Source organism: Bufo bufo, chromosome 4, assembly GCF_905171765.1.
Source record: "Bufo bufo chromosome 4, aBufBuf1.1, whole genome shotgun sequence".
NCBI lineage: Eukaryota > Metazoa > Chordata > Amphibia > Anura > Bufonidae > Bufo > Bufo bufo.
Genome location: NC_053392.1, coordinates 47,897,587 through 47,916,972, shown reverse-complemented (window position 1 = coordinate 47,916,972; position 19,386 = coordinate 47,897,587). Strand labels below are relative to the sequence as shown.

Sequence of the window (19,386 nt, the reverse complement as noted above, 5' to 3'; positions counted from 1 at the left end):
CCAGGGGTGGGTAGTGGGAGGAGTTAGTGGGGCCCAATTCAGATTTTTGCTATGAGGCTCAATAATTTCTATGTACACCCCTGGTGACAACCTACCAAGACCTTAATGAGTCAATCCCAACCCGTCTGGCTGTTGCCCGTGCTGCACACAGGGGATACTCTAGATATTAGCTGGTGGTCATAAAAATATGACTCAAGCCCTGCGCTAATCATACCACATTTATCACTTACATCCAAATGGCTCCTTTCATCGTTCATGTGTGGCAGAAGTTGGGTCTTTAAAGATGGTTCCCGCTCAGGAGCTGAGCAGTGGCGTAGCCGGCAGGTGCATTTAACCCCTCAGATGTTGTGGTCAAATACGACCATGGTATTTGAATAGTTATTTATAGGAAGCAGGCTGCTCCCAGTAACCCCAATGATGAGACTGTGGGAGCCAATCGTTGTTATGGTATGCAGGGTCTTTGTGAAGATTCCCAAGTATACCATAGTTCAGCTCCTATTGAGCCCTGCCTCAGTCAGGGCTCAATAGAAACACAGCAATTTTCCAATAGACTGAAATGGTAAACCATTACAGTCTATGGTAGAAACGATCTGATGATAACATGCTAAAGTCCTCTAAGGGGGGCTAAAAATAAGGTTAAAAAGGTAAAAAAGTATTAAAAATGTATCAAAAAAGTATTCTAAAATCACCCCTTTTCCCTATTTTAGATTTATAAATAATCAATAAAAAAAAAAAAGAGTATCACCTGGTTTGAAAATCTCTGCACAATTAAAATATAAAAATATTTATCCCGCACTGTGAATATTGTATTGGAAAAAAATATCTAAATCGTCAAATAAACATTTTTGTCACTTTGCTTCCAAAAGAAACAGAATAAAAAGTGAAAAAAATGTCATACATCCAAAATGGCATCAAGAAAAAAATAAGCCGTCACACAGCCCCATAAACAGAAATATAAAAAAGTTGCTGGTGTCAGAAGTATTGAGTGGGGCAGTTACTTTTTCCTATGGGTGCACACAGGATCGGGAGGCTGGAGACACATAGGTCTGCATGGGAGCTGTATACACACAATGGTAGGATTCCGATCTACAAGGTTGTTTTTTTTTATCATTTTACATTTATTAGAGCAATAAATAAGGTGATTACAAAAGTATTCACACTCTCTAACAGCCATAAAAAAAACATCAAGTTTCTGTACACTTTTCCAGCTAATTAAAACAATAGACTGATTAAATAGTTTCAATAATTTTATGTAATAATATAAATATTGTCAAATAAATATAAAGAATATTTCCATAAAAACAATAAATACATTTTAAATAATAAAACTGAGAAAACGCGGTTCTGCACATATTTTTTTCAGAAGTGTCGCCCATGGCAGCCTATGGAAATTGGTCATGTTTTGTAGTCGGCAGGAGAGAAGTAAGTAGATAAAATCTGATTGATTCCTGTCGGCCACAGTTATTTTCCTTACACTGGTTTCTATAAGTTGTCCTTAACAGCAACCAATCAGAATTCAGCTTTAACTCCTAAAATCACATTATAGAGTCCCCTGATTGGTCGATGGGTAACGCTTCCACTGAGACAGTGGTGACCCATGAGGCTCTTATCTGAGGTACTGGGTGATGGGCCGGACACAGGTGCAGCCCACGGTGACGAGCTGCTTGTCCAGCTTATAGACGGGGACGCATCCTCTCATCTCACGGCGCAGGACCAGGATCTCCTGTCTGATGGGGACTGAGTTCATGTTGAGGTCCACATGACCCTGAGAGTCCAAACAGCCGCGGTGAAGACATCTGGCCTCGTTGATGACCACCGGGACTCTGTGGTTGTCCACGTTGGAGCTGGAGGAAGAAAATGATAGAAATCAGAGGCCAAAATAAGCAAAATAGCTTTTACAATACTAAATGCAGATGATACTCTTTGCAGGGGGCAGCCATTGTGGTTGTCAGCTGACCTCAGTGGAGGCGTCTATGGTACATGAAGCTCACACCTGGAAATTCCCTTTGTAGTGTACAGCGATTGTGATTTTTATTTTAAAGCTTTTCAAATATCTTCGGTCTAAGCTCACAGTATATTTTCCATGTATGGTTAGTAGCATGAAGGAAAAATAAGCGTGCAGATAGAGAAATTAAAATAATTGTGAGATGACGTCACTAAGTACACTTAATGTATAGGGCTGACCATACAGCCTTGGACGTGGAGAGATTTACCTACAGAAATTATCTATAGGCAGAATGAGATAGATAGATAGATAGATAGATAGATAGATCACCTGTATATTTACCTGTATTCCCATGGAGACATTGAGCGGCTCTTGATGCTGTCTGTCATTAGTTGTGCAGAGCTCTCACCGTTGATCTTCATATGAACCTTCACACGTGGTGGAAATGTGGCGTCCACTTGGAATGGACAATCACCTCCGGACACTGGGGGGACATCCCACTCCTCTGTACCAGGTACCTGCACCTCTCTTCCATGGGCAGAAGAATGGAAGATAAGGAGAAGCCATGTGGAGAGACCCTGAGAACAGATTATAGGGGGCATTATGGAGGTGTCAGCGTTATACGGGATAAAGGTACAAGGAAGGGTTAGAAATGGAGCAATAAGATGCAGCAGATTTATCCTACAGTATATATAATACTCACTATTCTGCTGGTGCAGTCACTGTGTACATACATGACTTATTTGTACTAATCCTGAGTTACATCCTGTATTATACTCCAGAGCTGAACTCACTATTCTGCTGGTGCAGTCACTGTGTACATACATTACATTACTTATCCTGTACTGATCCTGAGTTATATCCTGTATCATACTCCAGAGCTGCACTCACTATTCTGCTGGTCAAATCACTACGTACAGGCATGACCTTTACTCTAGAGCTGCATTTACAATTCTGCTGGCTTCAGAGCTTGTTCTGGTAATTTGCCTTCTGGATAAAGCAGCCTTTAGTCTAGACTCGGTGCACTGATATGATATAGGTAAAACTAACCATCCCTCGCATTATAGAATATAGGTTAGCTGTTATAATGTGTCTATTTTAATGCTTTTTGCTTCCACTAACAACCAACAGAATTGTAAATACAGCTCTGGAGCATAACACAAGTTGTAACCATAAGTAATACAAAGTATGTACAATGTTGTTCAGCTTTTAAACTGTCAAATGTTGCTCAGAAGTGGACAAACCCTTCAAGACAATTCTTCAGATAAATCAAGGAAAATAATTTTACTTTCGGAGAACATAATAACAAGTAATGAACCCCCACACCTCATACCCCTATAATGGACCTGGTTAATAAAACTGAATAGGAATCGGTGCTCCTACCATTAATGTTCCCCGGTGGGCGGCCATTGTTCTCATAGACGAGCTCTGGTGAGGTTCTGCTGGTGGACTGTGCTGGGACTCTGACTCCGGGCCCCATTATATAAGGGACACGGTTGTTTCTGGGATTTCCTGAAATACTCATAACTTTAAATCAAGTTTCAATGATTCTCGGGATTTTATATCAACATATTTTAATCTTTCAGAAATGAATATGAAACATTGGGAGAATTTAAAGGACGGGAACATCTCCCGCTATGGAATCCCTCAATTACTAATTAACCAGAAAAGCTGACACAGTAATAATCCTCTCCCGCACCGGATAGAGATAAAAGAGTCATAAACTGAAGCGAGAGCTCATAGTAACAAACAGGATTGTATGAGAAGTATCTACACACGTCCACAAAATTTTGGGTACCCTTCCGTTAAAGAAAGAAAAACCCACAATGGTCACTGAAATAACTTGAAACTGAGAAATATAATAATAAATAAAAATTCAGCTAATGAAAATCAGACATTGCTTTTGAATTGTGGTTCAACAGAATAATTAAAAAAACTAATGAAACAAGTTTGGACAAAAATGATAGTACCCCTAGAAAAGATTGAAAATAATTTGAGACATAGGGACATGTTAAAATAAGGTGTGTCCTGTAATTAGCATCACAGGTGTCTTCAATCTTAGTCAGTCTGCCTATTTAACGGGTAAAAAGTAGTCACTGTGCTGTTTGGTATCATGGAAAGCTAAGGAAAGAGGTGTCTCGGAGATTAGAAAGAAAATTATAGTCAAAAATGTTAACGGTAAAGGCTATAAGACCATCTCCAAACAGCTTGATGTTACTGTAACTACAGTTGCACATACTATTCAGAAGCTTAAGGTCTATGGGACTGTAGCCAACCTCCCTGGATGTGGCCGCAAGAGGAAAAATGATGACAAATTGAAGAGATGGATAATACAAATGGTAACAAAGGAGCCGAGAACAACTTCCAAAGAGATTAGGCGTGAATTCCAAGCTCAAGGTACATCAATGTCAGATTGCACCATCCATCACTGCCTTGCCCAAAGTGGACTTGGTGAAAGATGACTGAGGAGAACAGCACTTTTGAAAGCAAGTGACAAAAATGCAATATTATAATTTGCCAAAATACATATTGTCAAGCAATAAAGCTTCTGGGAGAATGTCCTTTGGACAGATGAGACAAAACTGGAGCTTTTTGGCAAGTCACATTAGCTCTATGTTCACAGATAAAAAAAATGAAGCTACTGGGAAACATGGAGGAGGCTTGGTTATGTTTTTATGGCTGCTTTTGCTGCATCTGGCATAGGGTGCCTTGATTCTGTGCAGGGTACAATGAAATCTCAAGACTATCAAGGCATTCTGGAGCTAAATGTCCTGTCTCAGTCACAGGTCATAGGTCTTTCAAAAGGATAATTACCCAAAACACACAGCTAAAAACATCCAAGAATAGCAAAGCATTGGACTATTCTGAAGTGGCCTTCTACAGTTCTGCCCATAATTATTCATACCCCTGTCAATTTTTGACTTAAAGTTACTTTTATTCAACCAGCAGGTAAATTTTTGACGGGAAATGACATAGGTGTCTCCCAAAAGATAATAAGACGATGTACAAGAGGCATTATTGTGGAAAAAAAAACATTTCTCAGCTTTTATTTACATTTGTACAAAAAGTGTCCAGTCCAAAATTATTCATACCCTTCTCAATAATCAATAGAAAAGTCTTTATTGGCTATTACAGCAATCAAACACTTCCTATAATTGCAGTCCAGCTTTTTTCATGTCTCCACAGGTATTTTTGCCCATTCATCTTTAGCAATGAGCTCCAAATTTTTCAGGTCGGAGGGTCTTCTTGACATCACCCTGATCTTTAGCTCCCTCCACAGATTCTCAATTGGATTCAAGTCTGGACTCTGGCTGGGCCACTCCAAAACATTAATGTTGTTGTCTGCTAACTATTTCTTCACCACTTTTGCTGTGTGTTTTGGGTCATTGTCATGCTGAAATGTCCACTGGTGCCCAAGGCCAAGTTTCTCTACTGACTGCCTGATGTTGTCGTTGAGAATCCTCATGTATTGCTCTTATCATGGTGTCATTTACTGTGATTAGGTTCCCTGGTCCATTGGCTGAAAAACACCCCCAAAGCATTAGGTTCCCACCACCATGTTTGACAGTGGGGATGGTGTTCTTTGGGTTGAAGGCTTCTCCTTTTTGAAGGAAACATCATTGTGACCAAACAATTCAATTTTTGTTTCATCTGACCATAACACAGAAGACCAGAAGTCTTCTTCTTTGTCCAGATGAGCTTTTGCAAAGGCCAAGCAAGCTTTTGTGTGCCTTATCTGGAGAAGTGGAACCCAGCAGTGTGCAGTTTCCATTGGATTGTCTGCCTTGAGACATTGCCACCAGCAGAGCCCAGATTCACCAGGATGCCTCTTGTACATCGTCTTATTATCTTTTGGGAGACACCTATGTCATTTCCCGTCAAAAAATTACTTGCTGGTTGAATAAAAGTAACTTTAAGTCAAAATTTGACAGGGGTATGAATAATTATGGGCAGCACTGTATAATCCTTGATCTAAATCATATTGAGGATCTGTGGAAGGAGCTGAAAACATGCAATCTGGAGAAGTCACCCTTCAAACCCGAGATAGCTGGAGCAGTTTGTTCATGAGGAGTTTGCCAAAATACCTATCTACAGGTGCAGAAGTCTCATTGAGGGTTACAGAAATCGCATGATTGCAGCGATTGCCTCAAAAGGTTGTGCAACAAAATATTAAGTTACAGGAACCATCATTTTCGTCCAGGCCAGTGAAGACAATAATTACCATGTGCTGCTATCTTTATGGTCCAAGATAAGCAGCGAGAGTTCAGATAAATTATGGCCTCTGATTAGGGAAGTGCCGGAGATCTTATGCTGGTTTCTCTCTCTTATTATCTGACATAACAGGGTAGAGCTGGACAGTCCACATTCTTCAATGGTCATAGACACGACTGGAACTTACAGAAACTTTTTGGAAAACTATGATTCCTGAGATGGAGACTCCACCGGGAGCCACAACTGGTATAAATAGAGAGAGGGACTGGGATCCAAAAATTAGAGCAGCAGATCCCAGAACTATACGGAGAACCCAGCAGGAGGAGAAGAATGGTCCATACAAGAAGCTCACTGATACTTGTGAGTATAAAAATGTGTCCATTGTATAATATTGTATTAAGGACGATGATAGTAGAATTTATATCATCCAGAATACAGCAGTCCATTTCAATAGGCTGGAAAGTGTTCCCTGATTTACTTCCATTGTGCATCCCTAGGAACATTAAAATTTTGATAAGGGAGCAGATTAGAGCTTCCATGGATGCTGGATTAATGGTAGTTTACTGTAATATTTGCATTGGATGTATTGAATGCTTTGGTGAAAACCATTAAAGAGTTTATCCCATGATTAATGTAAAAATTGAAAAACATGAAGTACATGACAGTCTCTTTCTAACAAAGCTAGAACCAGTCCTGAACCTCACATGGATCCAGAGATCTCCCCGTTCATTGCTCCATTTGCTCTAATAGATTTATTTCAGGCTGGTAGCTCAGGATGTGTCCTTTCTGCTGCAATTATCTTCTTATAATGGCTTAGGGGAGGATCCTTTCTGTTGCAACTCTCTCCCTATAAAAGCTCAGGGGTCTGTCCTTTCTGCTTCAGCTCTCTCCCTGTAACTGTCACAGCTTCTGACAGTAGATACAGCTAGTAGCAGTTGAAGGATGGAACTGAGCATGTGCGACCACCTCAGCAATGTTACTAAGGTGGATGGAGAAATATGGAAAAAAAGCAGGTGGCGCTATACAGAAACATTATATTGAATAACTATACTAAGTTTTTAATCACATGAGATTACAAAAGTATTCAGGTCCAGATGCTGGTTTTAAAAGTGTAATGTGACAACCCCTATAAGACAAACATTGTGCACAATAAACAATTTTCTCCTCTTTGCCTGTTTGGAATGATCAAAGTTATTCTCATTCTAATAAGATGGCCGCCCTGGTGTCCCTCTGTTCATCGGCCTTTCTCCCAGAAGAGGATTTGTCCCTCACTAATACTCAGGAAGGGTCTAAGGATGAAGAGCTCCCCCTAGGGGCCAAACAGAGATGTCCTGGAAGAAGGAACCGCCACTCGCCAAGCGCTATGATAGTGGACATCGGTCTCATTGACACCAGCTACCTGGACAGTTTGGTACAGATGGAGGACATTCACACTCACTCTTTGTCACCCTGGGAATACAGGTAAATGCCACAACGTACCCCATTTCAAACATTTCGGAAATAGGGCTATAGTCCTGTGTACCTTCTATGGAATGGAGCACTAATTTCCTGCATTATTAGGGCTTAAATTTGCAGGTTCATCTAGACTTCTGTCCTCAGGACAAGACTATTTTCTGTAAGCCCCAGAATTTCATCCTTGACATTGGGGCATTCTTAAGATCCAAATCACCATCTGCATTAATACAGTACATAATGCAGTGTATACAGTTCCTGTGCAGTGTTATGTGTCTCCATGGTAACAGACTACAAACAAAGCCTGTATGCAGTCAGATTTTGCAACCATCACCTTCTTGCTAATCTACTCCTGATCACAGAAGAAGAACCTGTGGTCGGAGCAGATTAGAGCTATTCACACTCGGTGGCTATAGATCCCCAGGATACATTCAAATCAAATCAATGCCACCAAAACCTCATCATATCTAAAAATAAATTTATGAGAAAAGTGCACAAACACTTTAATGTTTTGGCTGGAAACTATAGACTGTACATATATAATCATAGCAGACATAGATAATACATGTGAAACCGACAGTCAACCAATCCTTCCTCTACTCTTTCCTTCCTGAGTACCACACATGAGAAGGTATTAGATAGTTTCTTCTAGCAGACTGTGGTTCCCCTATCCCACTCCTAGTAAATCTTAAAAAAGTCTTCAGTCCCCCAAAAAATCCTTCTAGTGTAATACAGAGGAGGAGGGAGATGCAGCTGCAGTTTCTCAGGGAAAGAGGTGAAGAGGAATCGCAGAAGACTCAGAGCAGAAAGCACAGTTCTGACATCAGCAAGAAGAACCTTAGTGATCGTGGATGGAGAAATTTACAGAGACGAGCGGGTGGGAAAATATCCAAAATCTGCAGGGTACATAGATCTTCAGCTGCCAAAAGAACAATATGTAAATGTATACATTGTGGAATTGTAACATTTTATTTATTCTTTTAAATTTCCTTTTTTAGTCTCAACTCAGACCCCAACAGATTCCCCTTCGTCATCGCGGAGGCCAATTGTCTCACTTTCACTTGCACAGATGCCAACGGCAATGAGAATCCAGCCCTGATCTCCTACCCCATCCAGCAGGAGGTGATGGTCCTACGTCGGGAGCAGAAAGGCTGCAGCTTCTCCTATAGACTGGAGACCGAGGTGGTCACACTGGGCTGCACGTGCGTCAATCCTGTCGTCAGCTATTACTGATTATGTGGAAATAAGGATGGACTGACGCCAATGAATATTAACTGGATTATTTTGGATATTTTCTTTATATTTAAGCAATAAATAAAATAGACTTACCCTAAATTCTTGTCTGTAGCATTGTCTCTAGAAATATTAAAGTGGATCTATCAGCATGATCAACCCTATTAAACCAGGCATACCTTTCTTTTGTCTGTATGCTAAACAGCTGCAGATATCTGCATTTTATTTCATTTGCAAATGAGCAAATTGGAGCACCAGGGGGCGGGGCTGAACCCTTGGAGCACTGCTTTGTAACAACCCCTGTGCTCTGAACACTCCCCCCTCCCCTTGATTGACAGGACTAGACTTCAGCATGCTGAGGGCAGAGATGTGTCCTAGCATCTACATTTCATATACACTATGTACTATAGCTTCACCACACAGCTAATATACATATTACTGCTTTATTCACATATAAGCACAATATATGATAATAAAGACTGCCATGTGCGCTTGGCAGCTAAATGGCATCTGTGTTGGTCTCATGTTCTTATGTGCCCGCACTGCTGAGAAAAATAATGTTTTAATATATGCAAATGAGCCTCTAGGAGCAATGGGGGAGTTACCGTTACACCTAGAGGCTCTGCTCTCTCTGCAACTGCAGCGCCTCCTACACTTTGATTGACAGGGCCAGGCAGTGAAAATGTGTTCAGACCTGGTCCTGATTTCTCTTAAAGTGCAGAGAGTGTGGCAGTTGTAGAGAGAGCAGAGCCTCTAGGTGTAACCGTAACGCCCCCATTGCTCCTAGAGGCTCATTTGCATATATTAAAACATCACATAGCTCGGTGGGTATATAAGGTGTGATAGGCGGTCTGCACACACATCCCTCATTGCTGTCATGGGCAAATTATAAAAAGGGATAATTATTGGCTTTCAGGCCCCGGGTGGCAGTTTTTCTGACACTGCGCAGTGTGAACTGTTCTCTGCTGCTGTGGTGAAAGTGTTTCGTGAGTGGACAAATGGCAGCATTGTGAATAAGCGATGTGGAAACCGCAGAGCACCACGTGCCATTGATGTGAGAGGTGAATGTCCACTACGAAGGTGCGCGAGGGCCGGACCAACGCACTACAGGAGGCGAACAGACACATGTCTAAAGCAACAGTTTAGCGAACCCTACTGTGTATGGGGCTCCGAGGCAGACGGACGGTCACTGCACCTCTGATAATGAAGTTGCACTGGCAGAAAAGGCTTCAGTTTTTGCGGCAGTATCGGAATTTGTCCTTGAATTGCCTCCTCCGACGAGACACTTTTTCTGTTTCATCGAATGGATGGACGTTGGCGACTCAGGCAAGAAACAGACTCAGGAGAGAAACAGTTCCCCAGACTTGAATCCAATTGAGCATCTGTGGGACGACCTCCATCATTGTGTTCGCTCTATGGATCCTCCCCCACACACCCTCCAGCAGCTGTGGGATGCACTGCAGTCAGCATGGCTCCAGATACAGGTGACAACCAGTGGCGTACCACCAATATAGGCAGACCACGCAGCTGCTATGGGTGATGGGCAATGCCCCACCTGTCTCTTGACATCCTGCAGCGCCGCTCATTCTCCTTCCTCTTTCTGCTGGGCACTCGCACTGCACCAGCCAATCAGCATTTAGCAGTGCAAAGCTCTTGCAGCTGATTGGCTAGTAAGTGAGTCGCAGGTTACGGTTCTATTAGGTCATTTATACATGGGGTGTGGCAGGGGAGGGGCCAGGGCAGGTGGTGGGATGTGCCAGGGGTGGGTAGTGGGAGGAGTTAGTGGGGCCCAATTCACATTCTTGCTATGAGGCCCAATGATTTCTATGTACACCCCTGGTGACAACCTACCAAGACCTTAATGAGTCACTCCCAACCCGTCTGGCTTGATATTCTGGCTAGATATTAGCTGGTGGTCATAAAAATGTGACTCAAGCCCTGCGCTAATCATACCAAATTTATCACTTACATCCAAATGGCTCCTTTCATCATACATGTGTGGCAGAAGTTGGGTCTTTAAAGATGGTTCCCACTCAGGAGCTGAGCAGTGGCGTAGCCGGCAGGTGCATTTAACCCCTCAGATGTTGTGGTCAAATATGACCATGGTATTTGAATAGTTATTTATAGGAAGCAGGCTGCTCCCAGTAACCCCAATGATGATACTGTGGGAGCCAATCGTTGTTATGGTATGCAGGGTCTTTGTGAAGATTCCCAAGTATACCATAGTTAAGCTCCTATTGAGCCCTGCCTCAGTCAGGGCTCAATAGAAACACAGCAATTTTCCAATAGACTGAAATGGTAAACCATTACAGTCTATGGTAGAAACGATCTGATGATAACATGCTAAATTCCTCTAAGGGGGGCTAAAAATAAGTTTAAAAAGGTAAAAAAAAAAAAGTATTAAAAATGTATCAAAAAAGTATTCTAAAATCACCCCTTTTCCCTATTTTAGATTTATAAATAATCAATAAAAAAAAATAAAGAGTATCACCCGGTTTGAAAATCTCTGCACAATTAAAATATAAAAATATTTATCCCGCACTGTGAATATTGTATTGGAAAAAAATATCTAAATCGTCAAATAAACATTTTTGTCGCTTTGCTTCCAAAAGAAACAGAATAAAAAGTGAAAAAAAATTCATAAATCCAAAATGGCATTAAGAAAAAAATAAGCCGTCACACAGCCCCATAAACAGAAATATAAAAAAGTTACGGAGGTCAGAAGTATTGAGTGGGGCAGTTACTTTTTCCTATGGGTGCACACAGGATCGGGAGGCTGGAGACACATAGGTCTGCATGGGAGCTGTATACACACAATGGTAGGATTCCGATCTACAAGGTTGCTTTTTTTTTATCATTTTACATTTATTAGAGTAATAAATAAGGTGATTACAAAAGTATTCACACCCTCTAACAGCCATAAAAAAACATCAAGTTTCTGTACACTTTTCCAGCTAATTAAAACAATAGACTGCTTAAATAGTTTCAATAATTTTATGTAATAATATAAATATTGTCAAATAAATATAAAGAATATTTCCATAAAAACAATAAATACATTTTAAATAATAAAACTGAGAAAACGCGGTTCTGCACATATTTTTTTTAGAAGTGTCGCCCATGGCAGCCTATGGAAATTGCTCATGTTTTGCAGTCAGCAGGAGAGAAGTAAGTAGATAAAATCTGATTGGTTCCTGTCGGCCACAGTTATTTTCCTTACTCTGGTTTTTATAAGTAGTCCTTAACAGCAACCAATCAGAATTCAGCTTTAACTCCTAAAATCACATTATAGAGTCCCCTGATTGGTCGATGGGTAACGCTTCCACTGAGACAGTGGTGACCCATGAGGCTCTTATCTGAGGTACTGGGTGATGGGCCGGACACAGGTGCAGCCCACGGTGACGAGCTGCTTTTCCAGCTTATAGACGGGGACGCATCCTCTCATCTCACGGCGCAGGACCAGGATCTCCTGTCTGATGGGGACTGAGTTCATGTTGAGGTCCACATGACCCTGAGAGTCCAAACAGCCGCGGTGGAGGCATCTGGCCTCATTGATGACCACCGGGACTCTGTGGTTGTCCACGTTGGAGCTGGAGGAAGAAGATGATAGAAATCAGAGGCCAAAATGAGCAAAATAGCTTTAACAATACTAAATGCAGCTGATACTCTTTGCAGGGGGCAGCCATTGTGGTCGTCAGCTGACCTCAGTGGAGGCGTCTATGGTACATGAAGCTCACACATGGAAATTCCCTTTGTAGTGTACAGCGATTGTGATTTTTATTTTAAAGCTTTTCAAAAATCTTCGGTCTAAGCTCATGGTATATTTTCCATGTATGGTTAGTAGCATGAAGGAAAAATAAGAGTGCAGATAGAGAAACTAAAGAAATTGTGAGATGACATCACAAGGTACACGCAATGTATAGGACTGACCATACAGCCTTGGACGTGGAGAGATTTACCTACAGAAATTATCTATAGGCAGAATGAGATAGATAGATAGATAGATAGATAGATAGATAGATAGATAGATAGATAGATAGATAGATCACCTGTCTATTTACCTGTATTCCCATGGAGACATTGAGCGGCTCTTGATGCTGTACGTCATTAGTTGTGCAGAGCTCTCATCGTTGATCTTCATATGAACCTTCACACGTGGTGGAAATGTGGCGTCCACTTGGAATGGACAATCACCTCCGGACACTGGGCGGACATCCCACTCCTCTGTACCAGGTACCTGCAGCTCTCTTCCATGGGCAGAAGAATGGAAGATAAGGAGAAGCCATGTGGAGAGACCCTGAGAACAGATCATAGGATATGTATTATAGGGGCATTATGGAGGTGTCAGTGTTATACGGGATAATAGTACGAGGAAGGGTTAGAAATGGAGCAATAAGATGCAGCAGATGTATCCTACAGTATATATAATACTCACTATTCTGCTGGTGCAGTCACTGTGTACATACATTACATTACTTATCCTGTACTGATCCTGAGTTACATCCTGTATTATACTCCAGAGCTGTACTCACTATTCTGCTGGTGCAGTCACTGTGTACATACATGACTTATTTGTACTAATCCTGAGTTACATCCTGTATTATACTCCAGAGCTTCACTCACTATTCTGCTGGTGGAGTCACTGTGTACATACATTACATTACTTATCCTGTACTGATCCTGAGTTATATCCTGTATCATACTCCAGAGCTGCACTCACTATTCTGCTGGTCAAATCACTACGTACAGGCATGACCTTTACTCTGGAGCTGCATTTACAATTCTGCTGGCTTCAGAGCTTGTTCTGGTAATTTGCCTTCTGGATAAAGCAGCCTTTAGTCGAGACTCGGTGCACTGATATGATATAGGTAAAACTAACCATCCCTCGCATTATAGAATATAGGTTAGCTGTTATAATGTGTCTATTTTAATGCTTTTTGCTTCCACTAACAACCAACAGAATTGTAAATACAGCTCTGGAGCATAACACAGGTTGTATCCATAAGTAATACAAAGTACGTACAATGTTGTTCAGCTTTTAAACTGTCAAATGTTGCTCAGAAGTGAACAAACCCTTCAAGACAATTCTTCAGATAAACCAAGGAAGATAATTTTACTTTCGGAGAACATAATAACAAGTAATGAACCCCCACACCTCATACCCCTATAATGGACCTGGTTAATAAAACTGAATAGGAATCAGTGCTCCTACCATTAATGTTCCCCGGTGGGCGGCCATTGTTCTCATAGACGAGCTCTGGTGAGGTTCTGCTGGTGGACTGTGCTGGGACTCTGACTCCGGGCCCCATTATATAAGGGACACGGTTGTTTCTGGGCTTTCCTGAAATACTCATTACTTTAAATCAGGTTTCAATGATTCTCGGGATTTTATATCAATATATTTTAATCTTTCAGAAATGAATATGAAACATTGGGAGAATTTAAAGGACGGGAACATCTCCCGCTATGGAATCCCTCAATTACTAATTAACCAGAAAAGCTGACACAGTAATAATCCTCTCCCGCACCGGATAGAGATAAAAGAGTCATAAACTGAAGCGAGAGCTCATAGTAACAAACAGGATTGTATGAGAAGTATCTACACACGTCCACAAAATTTTTGGTACCCTTCTGTTAAAGAAAGAAAAACCCACAATGGTCACTGAAATAACTTGAAACTGACAAAAGTAATAATAAATAAAAATTCAGCTAATGAAAATCAGACATTGCTTTTGAATTGTGTTTCAACAGAATAATTAAAAAAAAACCGAATGAAACAAGTCTGGACAAAAATGATAGTACCCCTAGAAAAGATTGAAAATAATATGAGACATAGGGACATGTTAAAATAAGGTGTGTCCTGTAATTAGCATCACAGGTGTCTTCAATCTTAGTCAGTCTGCCTATTTAACGGGTAAAAAGTAGTCACTGTGCTGTTTGGTATCATGGAAAGCTAAGGAAAGAGGTGTCTCGGAGATTAGAAAGAAAATTATAGACAAAAATGTTAACGGTAAAGGCTATGAGACCATCTCCAAACAGCTTGATGTTCCTGTAACTACAGTTGCACATACTATTCAGAAGTTTAAGGTCTATGGGACTGTAGCCAACCTCCCTGGATGTGGCCGCAAGAGGAAAACTGATGACAAACTGAAGAGATGGATAATACAAATGGTAACAAAGGAGCCGAGAACAACTTCCAAAGAGATTAGCTGTGAATTCCAAGCTCAAGGTACATCAATGTCAGATTGCACCATCCATCGCTGCCTTACCCAAAGTGGACTTGGTGAAAAATGACCGAGGAGAACAACACTGTTGAAAGCAAGTGATAAAAATGCAAGATTAGAATTTGCCAAAATACATATTGTCAAGCAATAAAGCTTCTGGGAGAATGTCCTTTGGACAGATGAGACAAAACTGGAGCTTTTTGGCAAGTCACATCAGCTCTATGTTCAGAGATAAAAAAATGAAGCTACTGGGAAACATGGAGGAAGCTTGGTTATGTTTTTATGGCTGCTTTTGCTGCATCTGGCATAGGGTGTCTTGAATCTGTGCAGGGTACAATGAAATCTCAAGACTATCAAGGCATTCTGGAGCAAAATGTCCTGTCTCAGTCACAGGTCATAGGTCTTTCAACAGGATAATTACCCAAAACACACAGCTAAAAACATCCAAGAATAGCAAAGCATTGGACTATTCTGAAGTGGCCTTCTACAGTTCTGTCCATAATTATTCATACCCCTGGCAAATTTTTTATTAAAGTTACTTTTATTTAACCAGCAGGTAATTTTTTTGCCGGGAAATGACATAAGTGTCTCCCAAAAGATAAAAAGATGATGTACAAGAGGCATTATTGTGGAAAAAAAAACATTTCTCAGCTTTTATTTACATTTGAGCGAAAAGTGTCCGGTCCAAAATTATTCATACCCTTCTCAATAATCAAAAGAAAAGCCTTTATTGGCTATTACAGCAATCAAATGCTTCCTATAATTGCAGACCAGCTTTTTGCATGTCTCCACAGGTATTTTTGCCCATTCATCTTTAGCAATGAGCTCCAAATCTTTCAGGTTGGAGGGTCTTCTTGCCATCACCCTGATCTTTAGCTCCTTCCACAGATTCTCAATTGGATTCAAGTCTGGTGGACTCTGGCTGGGCCACTCCAAAACGTTAATGTTGTTGTCTGCTAACCATTTCTTCACCACTTTTGCTGTGTGTTTTGGGTCATTGTCATGCTGAAATGTCCACTGGTGCCCAAGGCCAAGTTTCTCTGCAGACTGCCTGATGTTGTCGTTGAGAATCCTCATGTATTGCTCTTTTTTCATGGTGTCGTTTACTTTGATTAGGTTCCCTGGTCCATTGGCTGAAAAACACCCCCAAAGCATTAGGTTCCCACCACCATGTTTGACAGTGGGGATGGTGTTCTTTGGGTTGAAGGCTTCTCCTTTTTGAAGGAAACATCATTGTGACCAAACAATTCAATTTTTGTTTCATCTGACCATAACACAGAAGACCAGAAGTCTTCTTCTTTGTCCAGATGAGCTTTTGCAAAGGCCAAGCGAGCTTTTGTGTGCCTTATCTGGAGAAGTGGAACCCAGCAGTGTGCAGTTTCCGTTGGATTGTCTGCCTTGAGACATTGCCACCAACAGAGCCCAGATTCACCAGGATGGCCTTGGTGGTGATCCTTGGATTCCTTTTCACCTCTCTAACTATCCTCCTGTCCAGCACAGGTGTCACTTTTGGCTTTCAACCACGTCCTCAGAGATCTTCCACAGTGCGGAACATCTTGTATTTTTTGCTCAAATGTAAATAAAAGCTGAGAAATTGTTTTTTTCCCCACAATAATGCCTCTTGTACATCATCTTATTATCTTTTGGGAGACACCTATGTCATTTCCCGTCAAAAAATTACTTGCTGGTTGAATAAAAGTATGAATAATTATGGGCAACACTGTATAATCCCTGGAGAAGTCACCCTTCAAACCCGAGATAGCTGGAGCAGTTTGTTTATGAGGAGTTTGCCAAAATACCTGTGGACAGGTGCAGTCTCATTGAGGGTTACAGAAATCGCATGATTGCAGCGATTGCCTCAAAAGGTTGGCAACAAAATATTAAGTTAAAGGAACCATCATTTTCGTCCAGGCCAGTGAAGACAATAATGACCATGTGCTGCTATCTTTATGGTCCAAGATAAGCGGCGAGAGTTCAGATAAATTATGGCCCCCGATTAGGGAAGTGCCGGAGATCTTATGCCAGTTTCTCTCTCTTATAATCTGACATAACAGGGTAGAGCTGGACAGTCCACATTCCTCAATGGTCATAGACACGACTGGAACTTACAGAAACTTTTTGGAAAACTATGATTCCTGAGATGGAGACTCCACCGGGAGCCACAACTGGTATAAATAGAGAGAGGGACTGGGATCCAAGAATTAGAGCAGCAGATCCAAGAACTATACGGAGAACCCAGCCGGAGGAGAACAATGGTCCATACAAGAACCTCACTGATACTTGTGAGTATAAAAGTGTCCATTGTATAATATTATATTAAGGACGATGACAGTAGAATTTATATCATCCAGAATACAACAATAAGACTATTCCAATAGGGCGGAAAGTGTAAAATTTTGATAAGGGAGCTGATTAGAGATTTCATTGATGCTGGATTAATGGTAGTTTACTGTAATATCTGCATAGGATGTATTGAATGTTTTGGTGAAAACCATTAAAGAGTTTATCCCATGATTAATGTAAAAATTGAAAAACATAAAGTGCATGACAGTCTCTTTCTAACAAAGCTAGAACCAGCCCTAAACCCCACATGGATCCAGAGATCTCCCCGTTCATTGCTCCATTTGCTCTAATAGATTTATTTCAGGCTGGTAGCTCAGGGTGTGTCCTTTCTGCTGCAATTATCTTCTTATAATGGCTTAGGGGAGGATCCTTTCTGCTTCAGCTCTTGCAGTATGCAGACCTGCAGGGTATAGCGATGTGAGGTCACGGTTACTTAGACAAACGAGGGATGCTATGGGTTACTCACAGTTTGTAGGATGACCCTGGGCAACGTACAGCAGTGATGGAGAGGCTTGCACAGAAGTCCTCTGGGGCACTCTCTGTATATAGGGACCAGGCCTGATGGTGGATGAGGTGCCCTGGATGTTGCAGATGTTTAATGTGCCTAGGGCAAGGTCCCTTTAAGGTTCGTGACGCCAGTGCCTATAACGGTGGCACACCGATTTATAGATGTAATAAGTGAGGAACACAGTGTGGAGGTGAACCAAACTTTTCTTTACTTGAAACAGTTAACTTTGTACAGACTTTTGTAAGTTCAGTTCCATATAGTAGGATCACATCACAAGCAGGCTTTCACATAAATGGCAGACAACAATGTTCTTTGCAAGATACTCAGAGGGTTAAACACAATCACAGATCAGGCTGTACCTTCTCCTCAGAAATACTGTACACTGTTCCTCAGAACTCCTGGCTGTCTTTATCCCAAGGCCCGGATGCCCTAATGCTGGCTTTTATCCTTGGTAGAAATCTTCCTCCCGTATATATCCTTTTTTAAAGTATAAAATCCTTCTGCCCTTCAGCTTACTTGTCTAGCTGGTATTCTGGCTCTGCTTTGCTTATGGTAACTTAGCTTTTCAGGAGGCAACTCTTCCCCTGGTGTCAAATCTTCTGAGCTAACTCGGGCTCAATGTCCTCAGGCAGGCTGATCCACACTCACTAGCCTCCTGGTATCAACTAGAAACCTGGGCTGTCTAGTTGCATGTCAGAGCCTGCACCTCAGCCCCACTTCTGGCTAAAGTGTCTTCTGGCCTCTGACTCCACACTCTCTGGACTCACAACTCTGGACTCTAAATATATATACTAAGTGTTCTCTAGCTCCCTCTAGTGTCTAGGATGTTAAATTACACCATGATAGGCCTGCTGCACATATCACAGGAAAAATACACATTAAATACACATTAAAAATGCATTAAAATGTACTGTGAAATACACTGCCACTGTCCCTCAGGAGTAGGAGTACCACGTGGCCCAATTGACGCTTGTGTAGTGCCCACATTTACCTAGTGGGACACTACACTCTCTTCCTATGAGAGCTCAGGGGTCTGTCTTTTCTGTTGCAACTCTCTCCATATAACAGCTCAGGGGTCTTTCCTTTCTGCTTCAGCTCTCTCCCTGTAACTGTCACAGCTTCTGACAGAAGATACAGATAGTAGCAGTTGAAGGATGGAACTGAGCATGTGCGACCACCTCAGCAATGTTACTAAGGTGGATGGAGAAATATGGAGAAAAAAAAACAGCAGCTGGCGCTATACAGAAACATTTTATTGAATAACTCAGTGGCTATACTAAGTTTTTAATCACATGAGATTACAAAAGTATTCAGGTCCAGGTGCTGGTTTTAAAAGTGTAATAGGACAACCCCTATAAGACAAAATTGTGCACAATAAACAATTTTCTCCTCTTTGCCTGTTTGGAATGATCAAAGTTATTCTCATTCTAATAAGATGGCCGCCCTGGTGTCCCTCTGCTCATCGGCCT

General features: G+C 41.4%; 3 protein-coding genes across 3 annotated transcripts; 1 reads left to right on the top strand and 2 right to left on the bottom strand.

The window, feature by feature from the left end:
* Positions 1-1,606: 1,606 nt before the first annotated feature.
* LOC120998965 (interleukin-17A-like) lies at positions 1,607-2,547 on the bottom strand. The gene is made up of 2 exons (XM_040429842.1): positions 2,288-2,547; positions 1,607-1,844 (listed from the first exon to the last, which is right to left on the bottom strand). The coding sequence occupies exons 1-2, from the start codon at positions 2,545-2,547 to the stop codon at positions 1,607-1,609; spliced, it is 498 nt and encodes a 165-aa protein (XP_040285776.1).
* A 4,820-nt stretch (positions 2,548-7,367) lies between these two features.
* Positions 7,368-8,842, top strand: LOC120998964 (interleukin-17F-like). Its single transcript, XM_040429839.1, has 2 exons — positions 7,368-7,618; positions 8,608-8,842. Exons 1-2 carry the CDS (start codon positions 7,368-7,370, stop codon positions 8,840-8,842), a joined length of 486 nt encoding a protein of 161 aa, XP_040285773.1.
* Positions 8,843-12,194: 3,352 nt separating this feature from the next.
* LOC120998963 (interleukin-17A-like) lies at positions 12,195-14,081 on the bottom strand. The gene is made up of 3 exons (XM_040429838.1): positions 14,055-14,081; positions 12,904-13,139; positions 12,195-12,432 (listed from the first exon to the last, which is right to left on the bottom strand). Exons 1-3 carry the CDS (start codon positions 14,079-14,081, stop codon positions 12,195-12,197), a joined length of 501 nt encoding a protein of 166 aa, XP_040285772.1.
* Between the last annotated feature and the right edge of the window lie 5,305 nt (positions 14,082-19,386).